Source organism: Amblyomma maculatum, chromosome 1, assembly GCF_055883805.1.
Source record: "Amblyomma maculatum isolate TAMU_Amacu chromosome 1, ASM5588380v1, whole genome shotgun sequence".
NCBI lineage: Eukaryota > Metazoa > Arthropoda > Arachnida > Ixodida > Ixodidae > Amblyomma > Amblyomma maculatum.
In genome coordinates this window covers 44,703,413-44,716,799 of record NC_139344.1, presented here as the reverse complement: position 1 = coordinate 44,716,799, position 13,387 = coordinate 44,703,413, and the positions used below count along the sequence as shown (strand labels likewise).

Sequence of the window (13,387 nt, the reverse complement as noted above, 5' to 3'; positions counted from 1 at the left end):
ATGTTCTTGTTTTCTATTTCCATTGCCTGCTGCTCTCTTACTGAGTCCCTTTTCGGCATGCAGAATGTGGCAGCCAAAATGATGAAGGTAGACACCTTTTCATCTTTCCTCCCTGTAACCCATGCAACCACCCGGTCAACATACCTGCATGTTGTGCCTGATGTCTGTGGTTAATAATGCATTCTGTGTCCCCTGTGATGCTTGCAAGTAACCGCCACCTGCCCTGGCCGTCTGATCAAAACTGTATCCAGAATGGCTCCCATTATTATAGAAACGATGCTGTGGCATATAGGTAACTGTACACTTCTGTGGTACAAAGCAGGTTTACTTTTATTTGGAACGTTACTTTAGCTAAAGTTGTGTGTGTGATAATTTTTTTTTTTAGAAAATGTGGGTGAATTGGAGATAGGCTTTCTTTATTGAACTGACATGTCACTTGAGTGAGCTTTGCAATGCTGAACACCTGCACTTCTCAGGTTTTTAATGGATTTCAGCTGCAATTATGTTAGTGGTATTAAAAAAAAGCATTTATGAATGCTAGTATGTAGCTAGTAATCGTGGCAGAAAATGATGCAGCTTGCTACAAAAGCAAATGAGGCATAAGAACATCAGCCATATAGCATTGATGCTTCATATGGTCTAGCGATCTTCTGCTAAAGCTGTTCCTAGCATGTCCGTTTTATTCTAGCAGTGATGTTTGACAATTTTCATGTGAACTGTATGCTTTCCTTGGGTTTAATATCTGTAAGGAGCTTTTTATCATTGGGTACACTTCTAGCATGCAGTGTTGTGCTTATAAATGCAGGTTATTGGTCTCATAAACTGCCATGCTGCATGCTGTAATGAGCTTGTATGTGGCTTCTTAAGGGAGCCATGCCACACCAGGCTTGCAACTTGTTGCAACCTTTTTGTATACGGGCAGAATGACGACTTTTTAACCATTTATAAAGTTGTGTTTTAAAAACTAAGAGATAAGTCTGTCTGGCCTGTGCAAATGGGTTTTACAAGACAGTGGACTTGATTAACTAATTTTAGTTAATCTAGTTAGTTAATTGTCTAATCATTAATCTCTACCAAATCTAATTGCCTGTTTTACTTATGATTACCTGGCAATACTTTATTACAATGTTGAAGGCTGTCAACATCAAAGGTGAGCCCCATTTTTAAATCTTCTTGTTTGGCAGTGTGGTTTAAATTACTGAACGTCAAAAATATGCATTTGAAAAATAGAGTTGGCTTTTCAGCTTTACACATTTATCAAACAGCCTCTGTCACATTTTTTTACGTGTCGGGCAGCGTTTGTGCATTTAGCAATGTTCGAGAAGTTAACATGACCTGGACGACATTACCACAAGTATTTAGTGTCATTCTATATTTATGCATTTCGAATAACCATGTTAGGCATCCGGTGCTTTCAATATTCACACTGCCTACTAAGAAAATTTTAAAACGGGGCTTATCTTAGTGTTGACAGCCGTCAATTTTGCAGTATAATATGTCATTTTAAAGTAAAAATAAAGGGTTAATTAGTTAATGAGTAAATTAGTCATGTAGTCATTACGCTTGATGTCATTCATGCATAATGTTCACCTTGCACAGACCTACCTGCAGGATTGGTTTGTGGGGCTTAATGTCCCAAAGCGGCTCAGGCTATGAGAAACGCCAAAGTGTAGGAGGACTCCGGAAATTTAGACCACCTGGGGTTCTTTAATGAGCACTAACATCACATAGCTCCTGCAGGAATCACGCAGATGTATCTCACATTGCAATTAAATACAAGTATGTAAATAGTAGGAATCAGCAATGTGCTGTGCGGAGTGGTGAATCGAAGCATCTTGTACTGTACATGTTAGCATCCAGACAACCTTCCTTTGTTTTAGGCAGTCATGCAGGCATCCTTGCCATTTTAGAGTGGAGACTCTAGTTATGAGCTTGACAGTCGGCATTTGGCCGCTTCTTTGTTTGTTTGTTTTTTTATGCTTAGATTTATAAAAAAAAAATTGTTTTCCACGAATATTGTTTACTGTAGATGAATTAGTGCTGTTTTATGGCACCATAAAGTGGCACTCCTGTGTTGTCAGACGTCTCCTACAGGTTACCTTGGCTGTCTCACCTTAAGTATTTGATGTACCTATACTTAAAAGCGCTAATGATCATTAATTACCGGTGAAGCATTTATATTTGTACTGGCAGAAGGCAGTATGCTATCGCCCCTAAAATCTTTTGTGGGTGTTAAAGCAAAGAAGCATAGAATAAAAATTTGTGTCTAAGTTGATTTCTAAATGATGCATTGCCGTGTTATCACTGGTTTGTAGAGCAAGAAGGTGGGTCATCTTCTTCTGTCTGCATATTGATGATGATGATGGAGCTTCTGCTTTATTGTTGCAGTAGCCAAAACACGACGCCATTTCGTGACACTTGTACATTGTTTCGGGTACCCTTACTAAAGTTTAAAAACCTGCTTAGCCAACTAACTTCCCTAAGCAGGTGATATTAGTGAACAATGCTAACTAGCAGATGATACTTGGCAAAAGTGCGGAGCCTCCCAGCATGATGAGGCATGTAAGGTTGTGTACGGATACCTCAAATTCTTTAAGCTGTTTGGTTGAAACTGCTATTCTTTTCTACATTGTATCCTACTATAGCTTAACTTCGTGGCATACACATATTATGCAAAAATGTCCACCAGAGGGCTTAAATTATCTAAAAATTTTAGTTTTGCTCAAGGAAACACTGCATAGAATTTCACTGGAAAGAAGATGTGCTTGCTTGTTGAAGTTCTTTCTTGCAAGACATGTTTTGCATATACAGAAACGTGCATTCTGTTGGAGTATATATGTGTCCGGTAGCTTTATGTGCTACTTGTGAGATCTCTGTGCGTGTAGTCTTGGGGGACCTCATCCTAGTCTCATTCCATTCGCATGCACTTTCAGCATGCAGTGTACAAGGCTATATGTTGTAGCGGTCAGGGCTCACAAAAAAAAAAAAAAGTGTCAGTATATGCACTCATTGGATTCTTTTTGGGGCAACTGCATGTGAAGGGTCTTGGAAATGTCGAGTTTGGTTCAGCTGTATGATGAACGAGTCTCACATTTGCACAGATAGGTTCACCTAATATTTTGGAGCATGGTTGGATGCACATTGTGGTGGAAAGAAATTTGTTTTGCTTGTCCGGCATGCTGTGTTTGTAGTTTTGGTGGAAAATTGAAGGATTTTTAACATATGTATATACTGCCTGATGGAGTGTGTGTATGTATACGTGCCTGCTGTGTTGTTTTCTGCATGCGTACACTGTCGGATAGAATGTGATAGATATTGTTGTTTCTCCCGGCCTCGTCTGCATTCGAACCAATCTCCACTCTCTCCTGCCCTCTTCCTCTGGTCTTGGGTGCAGAAAAAGACGACACCCAGACAGGTAGTAGATTCTGCTTCTGGTCAACAGCGTTTGCACTCATAGCCCTTTGAGGCTAGTCATTGTAAAGGGAACTCATGCATTGGTATAAATGCTGTCAGGGCAAGTATATATATACATATATATATGTGTATATAATTTGGATTTAAGGTATAAGGTAATGCATGTTTGTATGTTTAAGGGGACAGCAAAGAAAGCAGTTTTCTTCATTGTGCTTACTGTAAACTGAGGCCTGTGCTTTTTCCAGCATATAATTGCTATCGGCTTCCAGTTTCTTTTTTTACTTTTCAATGGTTACTACAGAAGTATTCAGACTGTTATATATTTCTTTTGGAACACCTGTCCCCACCTTGGCGATCAGTGAAATGCTCACATACATCCTGTTTCCAAATTTTCCAAATCTGTCTTTACACATTACACACTTGCAGTCTTCCATGTCACAGCAAACATTGAGGCTGGAGAGTGAGGCTGGCGTGGTGCTTTTTTTTTTTCTGTTCCCATAATTGGCGCATGCAGGTCTATGTTCTCTGCAGGCATCACTCAGTTCCCTTTACAATGAATGTGTATCAATTAGCTCACCTTTCAACCCTACCTGGCCAGTCCTTGCCCTCAGTAGCACCTTGCAAAGTTTTTGCTGGTGGACATTGATAACTTTTTGATCATGCACTTCAGTGACAGTGTTCATAGAGATGGGAATATGAAGTTAATAGGCAATAACCGATAAGTGTAGTCGTGAAGGATGCATGTTATCTAACTTCTTGTGTTCTTACAAAACAACCATGTTCCTGCCTCTTATTCTTTCACAAAAGTGCATGTATAGGAGCGGACATAAGTAAACGGAGCATGCTTTTCCGTTCAAATTACAATCACTCCTTCTGCACTGGAGATGAGAACCCGTCACGTAGCCCGTCACAATATTGTTCCAAGTCAGTGGGCATTGGCATCTACTACCAGTTTGCACATACCACGACTGCCAGTTTCAGTTATGCAACGTGTGAAAAATTTTAGAAGGAAATTTCGTGCTCCGTTTACTTTTGTCTGCACTGGTATGTAATGTTTAATTGGTAGAATGGCAAATGGGGATGACTGGAATGAAAACTACTGGCAAATTTTATCCTTCCACACATCTGTCAGTATATATATATATATATATATATATATATATATATATATATATATATATATATATATATATATATATATATATTTTTTTTTTACTGTTTTGTTGAAGATTTGGCTATGGTTCCACTGTTTACGATGACAAGTAAAAGATCTTTTTGCTCACACAGGTCAAAAGAATTGGAGCTCTTTCTTTGCTCTCTTTAGGTTCCCGTGCAATAGCTGTCAGTTTTTTTTCTTTGCGTGGTCTGACCCCACGGATCAAGATCCTTTGTTTGATTTGCATCATCCCTATTTGCAATGTAGAAAAAGGTGCAAACTGATCGCTTTTTAAAATTTTGCAACCGATTCACGTTTGTGAGTCGTTGTAAAATAAAAAATTGAGAACAATAAAAAAATACTGGGTACACGATGTATGGACCATTCACACAAAAAGGCTACTAAAAGTCTTTTGTGTTGCCCTCGCATTTACCTGTGCTCGAATAACCCTGGAATAATTTGAGAACAATTATTAGAAGGAAAACTGAAATCGGAGAAAATCATTGCTGGGCTTGGCCAGTAGGTTTTCCATTATTCATAATCACCCCATAACATGTCCCTGTTTTGCATCTGCATGCAAGTGCATAGCATTGAAATGCTTTGTATGTGCACTCTTAATTATTGTAGCCTTGCATTTTGTTAGCAGTATGATTTGCTGCTTGTGCTTTTATTTTTTTTTTTTTTGTGCGTGTTTCTGCGGTAGGTAGGATGGCACTATTTATTTTTTTTGTCTGAGAAGGAATCGTACTTAGTTAACTTGGTCTAATTTAAGGATTTTGGTTTATTTCTGTAGCATCAGTGTCTCAAGAAATTTTATGGCATAGTTGGGTTTAGCTGACTCATATGTGATTAGGTCCTCAGCTCAAAACCTGCTCTTTACTCCCTGAAATATGAGCATGTAAGTTGTATCCTAAGAGATTCATAATCGCTCACGCCTAAGCATGTAAAATTCCCACTCTGCCAGCAGTGTTTGACAATTCTTTCTACTATTGTCCCTTTTTGTTTAGACCACCGGCCCAGGGAGTCTCATCCTCCTTCTAGCACTGGGGGCCTTCAACGTACAGCATCGACCACAGAGTTTGGCCCGCCCGGAGATGACAAAGAAATTGAATATTTCTTTGCATCGGATGCTAGGTATATGCGTGGATAGCTAACTCTTTTTGTAGCTGCCTTATTTATTGAAATCTAGGGACAGTAATTTATTTATTATGAACACAAAGTGTGAAACTCTTGGGTTGGGTTAAGTTTGAAGATTTGTAAATATAGTTAATAGTAGCATTGACTCTTTTAAAGTGTAAAAATGACATGCATGTGCTCAAGTCTGCGAGGGAAAGGCGCGAGGCCTTTAGCAATTAAATGTTATTTCCATTTTGTAGACATTGTCACTCTCAGTTTTCTTGTTCTTCGGTTGACTTACATTCACGGAAAGCTTTTTTTTTTTTTTTTTCCTCCAACTTTCATGCTTCTGCTCAGAATAGAGGCTTGCTTAGATTTGAGGAAATGCATTACAGTATACAGCTGTGCTCATGTGGATGCCAGTAGAGTAGTAATTACTACCTTGTGAAATTTTGCTGAATCTTGAAAGTTTTTTTAATACAATGAGCTAACACTATTCTCCTCTTTAGCATAATGAAATTTTTCACCTTGGGTCAAAAAAAAATAAAAGGTTTGATATGCCCTGTCTACTGACTGCTACAGGGTGGAATTTTGGTGATGAAATGCAGTGTGGGATAGACCGGACACAATGCTGACCTTCAATGGGACATTTATTTCTTAGAGTGAGGGGTGGAAACAGGGAGGGCAACAAGGACATGACTGCGCAGGGTCACACAAACTAGCCCAAAGGGTCACCTTGGTGATATTTTAGCATGAAAAGGAGGATAAAGCGTTGGAGAGCAGGTCATCCAATATACTGCAGTGAAGGGACTGCAGTGAACCTTTCTCTTGGCTCCATCAGCCCATGAAGACCAGAAGTGAAGGTAAGGTGTCCAGCACTGTAAGCAACTTGGTGCCTTCCTGCTCTTCAGTCAGCGCAGCTCTTCCCATTCTTTGTGCTTCTGCTCAATGCTAATGGCAACCTAGAGAAATTGTCATCCAGTGTCAGAGTGAGTGCTGTCTGCTCTAGTTCTGGCTGCAATTGCAAGCTTTAATATATATCTGGTCTAATGTATATTGTAACCACCTGTATGAGCAGTAGGGTGCACTAAAATAGATCGCAGCACTTGGCAGCACACATGGGCTAACACATATGATTTGCATACACTCTCATTCCTGCTTCCATGCATATACTATCACTTTAAAGACAAGCTGATGACTACAGACATCCCATGTTGGCTATCACTAAAAGGAAATTGCCACAGCACAATAAATGATTCAGAAACGAGCATTAATGTTTCTTTCATTTCCTTTATAGATATGCAATAAGAATCGTGTAGCATGACATAGAAAAGCTATGCACGTGTGTATATTTTACATGAATCTCGTCTCTGAATTTTTCGGCCAATGTTTTTATGAATGAAATGCAGTCAGGCCCACTTATTACAACAGTCACGTCTATACCAAACGCTCGCTTATTACAAACTAAGATAAGATGAAGCTACTATCAAAATACCTATTGGGGCTATGGCACCGCATCTCAGATAAAGCAAACTGTGGCCACGCCACCTGGTTATAACAAATAGGAAGATCGAGGACTTGCAATGGCAGTTAAAAGATGCACGCTTTCTGCCAATGCAGAGACTAAAAAGCATTGCTCAAGTACCATACCTACCCAGTCCTCATTAAAGGAAATGTTGATCTTCCCATAAAAGAGGCTACAAAGTCAGCCTGTGCGTGAACATACCTCAGTAGGGCAAAGCAACTTATTTAGAAGTAAAATTGCAGTATGCATGAGAAATAGGCAACGTTGAAAAGGAAACTGTTGCTCACAGCCATACTGTAGAGCTTAGGTAATGGCTTAATTTCTGCTTTTAAGAAACTGACGTCCTCAGGGGACTTTTTAAACAAATAAAATCCTCTTTTTTTCTTTTTTTGCTGAAATGAGACAAATCACTCGCCACAAACTTGGAACACTACGAAGTGAACCTATGCAATCAAGTTTGTTACAAGTGGGATCAGCTGTACTGACTTTTGTCACTGACTTTGTGTGGCAGTTGTGTGTGGTGAGAAGTCGCTTAGTCTGTCTTCCCGGTCTTCAGAGGCATGTAAGCTAGTGGAGACCACCTGAGACCACACAACTGTACTGCTTATTTACCAGTACCACCTCGTTATGCTTTCCCTACTTAGCTGATTTTCAACTTTGACTGAGTGTAACTCATACTCAACAGCCAACCAGCTATATGCCTTTCATGCAAATACTGACCGTTCTCAGTTCAAACTAAATTTGGAGCACTTTTATAGTCTTTTTTTTTTTTTTTCAAACTGATTAGTCCAATGCCTATGCACTTAGTTTAGGGCTACAAAGGTGTGTTGCCACATGCTTTCTTTGTGTGTTGCTGCCCCTTCATTGCTCCTTCCAAGACTAAAAACATTAAGTTTGTGCACTAAAGCACATTTCAGCATAATTCATCTCCAAAATCCGCAGGTACACTGCAAAACAGCACAAATCGGATTCTTGCTGATAAAAGCTGACATTGTAAAATGAAACTGCTAATGTCCAAGTGGAATTTAAAGCCGTAAATTTCAGGTTTCGTATTACGCATTCTGATAGTAAGCATGCGATGCCTTACACATTTTGCTTCTGTAAGTGCAAAAGTCTTGAGATGAAATGTATGGCTAGTCTTAAGGGCTAACACCTTGTACGGTATCACTGTATATGCTGCATCCATACTTTTATTTGACCGTGAGCTTGCATTGCCTAATGCAGTTCTACAGTGTGGCTTTCTCTGCTAACCTGCCGCACGAAGCCTGCTGCTATTTTAAGCTTGTACTGAGCGCTTAAGATCAATCGGAAAATTTATCTGAGAAATAGGTGTAGATGTGTATGAACTCTATCTGTGCTCTTGTTTTTTTTTTTTTTTTTTTTTTTCTGTAAAACTGGGACACTACACCTCGTGTCTCGAAATATTTGAAAATGACATTCTGCAGACATAGCTGCACTCTCCTGCTTGTGACTGGAGCGCATGTGCACACAGTACAATGTACAGTTATGCGATGTAGAGTACTGCAGCTAAATAGATGTCTTTTTCATTTGTTCTCTTATAGTGCTATTATCGAGCATACCAACAGAGTGATCTTCCTTGAAGATGATGATGTTGCAGCTGTCTCTGATGGACGTAAGTAAATTTCTACAGCTTAACATTACTTGAAGAGCACGTATGTCATGCTGGGTTTCCCAGCTAGATGTCGCAAAGCTTCTTAAAAAAAAAAGCTGGTGAGTGTCATAGCTCAATGAAACCAATGGGTTTGTTCAGGGTTGTGTGACCTAGTTGAGATTTTTTTTTTTTTTGTTCTCTACAGTTTGTTATTAGCAGTTTGTTATTTTTGTTATTACATAAGTTAAGCTTATTATTACTGTTAAGTTTCTTATTACTGCATGACCAGCGTCTGATCATGTAGCAGCTTTCTTTTGAGGCCACGACCTACAACTGAATTCAGTTTGTTCCTATAGCCAAGAAGTTTGCTAATTAGTCTTTACTACCTGATGACCATTGGAGTACAAGAAATACTTCAGACTAGGCCACGCAACTCACAGCAACCCTCACTTGGTTTTACTATAAAGTAGGACACCTTGTCTTCTTTAAGGAATGGGTATGGTTAGCTGGGATGCCTGGTATGTTGGCTATCTGTGCAAAAAAAAAAAAAAAAAAGAGCATCAGCTTCAAACAAACCTGTACATAGAAATTTTGAACATTTAGGTGAAGTTAATGATCTCAGAGTTATTCTTTGAAAAGTGCCATGCACCAGGAAGCTAACATTATACCAGGATCAAGTTCATTTTAATAGCCAATAAGTATACTATGACATCAGTACAAGAGGAGGGTTATGCATATTTAAGACATATGTTGGGTTTCTATACAGAATAAAATTAGTGCACCCACCTGTATTAGTCAAGCAGTCTAAGTTGGTGTATAATTACAACTGCAACATTCGACACGTTGCAACCGATTGCTCATTATTTTGGTGTAGTAAGTGAAACTTGACTGCTTGCATCGAAACCACCATTTTGTTTGTGCTGTAGAGCCGTGTTAACTATCTCTTTAAAGAAATTGGACATTGGTTTAGGTAAATGTAATTAAAATTGAAAGAAGCAGAGGAAGCCACTTTACTGGGCAAGGCTGACTTCCTCTAGAGATTGGCATAAGGCAAGCTCACTGCACACACATGATAGTACGCTGTTATTTCTACCATATATCAAATGAAATACAACAGTTGTTAGTACTGCAGATCATGGAATTTTTTCAAGCTGAATCCATCGTTCCAAATAAACTGAGAGAAGCTAGCAGGACGCGTTGAAGGCTGCAGCTGTGGTGAGATACATGAGTGGAGTTAAGTGCTGATACTCTGATGAAGGGTGGAAACTTGGGCAAGTTAGTATGGACCCATGATGGTGGTGTATAATGTTACAAAAGCAAGACATACTTTCTTATCCTTTCTTTTGTTTGTGTTTTGTCTTTGTGGCACTTGGTCATCAAGCTCTTTGGAGCAAGGAAATCTCATTGGCAACCTTTAATGTCAACAAAGTGTAATCATGACTTCATGAGTGTATTGACGATAACTGCCATTCCATCTCTCATTGATGCAAACTTTTCCAGAATGTAAACAACAGTTCACACCTACTTTCGAAATTGGTGTTCATCTCTGCATACCTCAAAGCCTAATTATGAGATAAAAAAAAACGATGGCTAGACAGTCTGATGTTTTGTAAGTTTAACCAATCCCTCTCAGGTTTAGGTCGGTCATCAGCTGTAGTTTCCTGTGAAAATCGTGTGGTTTATGAAGATGTGTATCATTTTGAAAGCTCGTCAGCTCACATTTGCTAATTACCTGGTTATTTTCAAACTGTGCCGCTGGTCATTATAGCCTTCTGTGTTGGCTGTCAGGCAGTCTGAGCACTTTCCCTCCTTTCAGATTTGACCATTCACAGACTGAAGAGGACTCTCGATGAGAATGTGAACCGTGAGATCATCACACTCAAGATGGAGATCCAACAGATTATGAAAGGTAGTGGCATAAATGCATTCACCATGAATCTATTCAACACCTGAGCTTTGGTTAAAGCATTGCTTACTGTCCATTGTCATGATGGGCCAGCTACGTTTGCCTAAGCAATAACCTTTTAAGGATTGGCTGTGCAGGTTCTACATTGACTGGTTGAGCAAAACACTTGAGCTAACTCCATCAGGCTGCATCAAGCCCATGTCGCTAGAAGTTGTAGCTCGCTGGATCGTAGCAGCCTCACAAAAAACTTGGATGCGCATGCTGCGTTCCGAAAGTGCAGCATCTCCAGTGCTCTTGATGGCACAGCAGATTGTGCTTGTGACCTGCAAGTGTGAGCAGATCCATGCAGATGTTGTTTACGTGCTGTCCCTGCTGTAGTTATCAGACAATTTTTGTTTTTCAGCTGCTATAAATTCGGAGAAAGTTTTATTTTTGAGGGGGGGGGGGGGTCGACTCTAAGCCAACACCTGAAAGGGTGTCAGCTTAGAGTCGTAGTCGGCCTAGATTCGAGCAGATGCGATATGCACATGTAGGAGTATTTTCATGCCGATTGTGGATAATAATAATGGCTGTAGCAATGATTACAACACAGTTCTGTAAGACATGTCATATCTTGCACGCAGCAGGCCACAAGAAAACGTTTTGTTTCTTTTGTGGTTTATTTGTCAGTGTATATATAGTCTATGCGTTCCATTGTGTAGCTGCAGATGTGCCTGTTCCTCTCATATACTTTTGCATTTGTCTTCACATGTGACCTGGTTTTTCTATTTGTACTCAGGAAACTTCAGTTCCTTCATGCAGAAGGAGATCTTTGAGCAGCCAGAGTCTGTGATCAACACCATGAGAGGGCGGTTGAGTTTTGAGAAAGAGTCTGTGGTTCTGGGGGGCATCAAGGATTACATCACAGAGATCAAGCGTTGTAGACGGCTGCTGCTCATCGGTTGTGGCACCAGCTACCATAGTGCCATAGCTGTAAGTTGTGCTTCTCCTACTCCCTGTCTTTATTTTCTGTTCTGCACATATTGAAAAACTTCTTGTAAGCATATCTGGACAGATTTGTCATTGGTCGACTTTAGTTTGGATTTCATTTGCAGAATTTTCGTGTCCACATTGAGCGCCAGTGCTTTTACGTGCATGCCCTGTAGTGTAAACAATTCTTAACCTGAAGTTAATGATGCAACCTTTGTACAATTGAAGAGTCCAAGGTGTTTGTTTCTAAGCCTTGTAAAGGTTTGGTTTGTGGGGTTTAACGTCCCAAAGCGACTCAGGCTATGAGAGACGCCGTAGTGGAGGACTCCAGAATTTTCGACCACCTGGTGTTCTTGAACGTGCACTGACACCGCACAACACACGGGCGCCTCGCTTTTCGCCTCCATCGAAAAATGGCCGCCGAGGCCGGGATTCGATCTCGCGTCTTTGGGAACAGTAGTCGAGCGCCGTAACCACTGCGCCACCCCGGTGGGGCCCTTGTAAAGGAACTCTTAAAGCATCTATGCAGTGAGGACAAGAGCTCATTTGGAAATTAAAACCGCTGCAAACAGAGGACGGGGGAGGCGACAGCACAGGGCAGTTTGCCGTGGTTTTAATTTCCAAATGTATCACCGACTGGCCTACTTATCCACCCTTCCAAGAGCTCATCCCACCTTCATAAGTTTTGGAATGCTGGTGACGCGTAACAAGTGGCGCAAGGAGGACAAGAACCAGACCTCTTGGGCTCTAACAAGGCTTTACATGCATTTCATTAGTCTCTTCAAGTCATTCGAGTTGCTGAAGTCCCTCCTAGTGACATGAGTCATATGACTAGCAAGAATGAAGCTGTCGGTTTATTTTACTGCTTGCTAAAAGGAGGTGGCTTAACATTCAGGTCTAGGCTCAGCTAAGCATAGTGCATTTTTTTTCCTTTTATTTTTTTTGCGAACTCTGCCTTCCTTGTTTACTTTTCCAGACACGACAAATCTTGGAAGAGCTCACAGAGTTGCCTGTTATGGTCGAGCTGGCCAGCGACTTCTTAGACCGCAACACACCTGTGTTCAGAGATGATGTTTGCTTCTTCATCTCCCAGTCGGGTATGCAAAATGAATAGATGCCACGCAAATATATATATATATATACTCTTTGTGCGTTGTAGCGTTTATGAATTGCTGAAAGGCACAAAATGCCTACTAAAGACTCTACTTTCCAAGTACAAACGTGTAGCAAACAAAAAAAAAAAACTAAGACAGGAGAGGGATCAAGTTACTGGCACTGGCTAGAAACTGAATTTTACCGGTGAAAAACATTTTTATGAATGAGGAAACAGTACGCATAGAAACATGATGAATATATTGTGAATCCTTTGATAGCTAAAAATGGTGGCTGAACAGCTTGTAGCAGTTGCGAATTGAAGCTTGTAAATTGTTCTTAGTTATTGAAACCTGTTTGATATGGTTAATTCATTTGTTGTCACTCATGTGTTCATTTATAAACATCCTTCTTCAGTAACACTTAACCTGTGTTATAGTCTGCATCTAATGTTTCCTCTCCTCATTCTGTTTAGCAAGGTCACTACCAGTAAATATGGACCAAATCACTTTCATTTCTGTACCAATGCCCGTTGTCTTTTCCAGCAGAGAGACTGATAAGCATAAATCTTGACATGGTTTATTAAATCTTTCTCTT

At 40.1% G+C, this 13,387-nt stretch overlaps 1 protein-coding gene across 5 annotated transcripts in view; it reads left to right on the top strand.

Annotated features, from left to right (window-relative positions):
* LOC146202247 (glutamine--fructose-6-phosphate aminotransferase [isomerizing] 2-like) overlaps positions 1–13,387 on the top strand; it is a 62,508-nt gene that overhangs the window by 25,862 nt on the left and 23,259 nt on the right. For 3 of the 5 annotated variants that reach the window (XM_084588045.1, XM_084588048.1, XM_084588050.1), the window contains 5 exons: positions 5,578–5,704; positions 8,774–8,844; positions 10,640–10,732; positions 11,508–11,701; positions 12,675–12,795. In XM_084588045.1, coding sequence (XP_084444171.1) covers positions 5,578–5,704; positions 8,774–8,844; positions 10,640–10,732; positions 11,508–11,701; positions 12,675–12,795 — 606 coding nt within the window. Of the gene's footprint in view, positions 1–63; positions 88–3,394; positions 3,416–5,577; positions 5,705–8,773; positions 8,845–10,639; positions 10,733–11,507; positions 11,702–12,674; positions 12,796–13,387 lie in introns of all 5 variants that reach the window. The other 2 variants (XM_084588046.1, XM_084588047.1) reach the window with 2 other exon arrangements.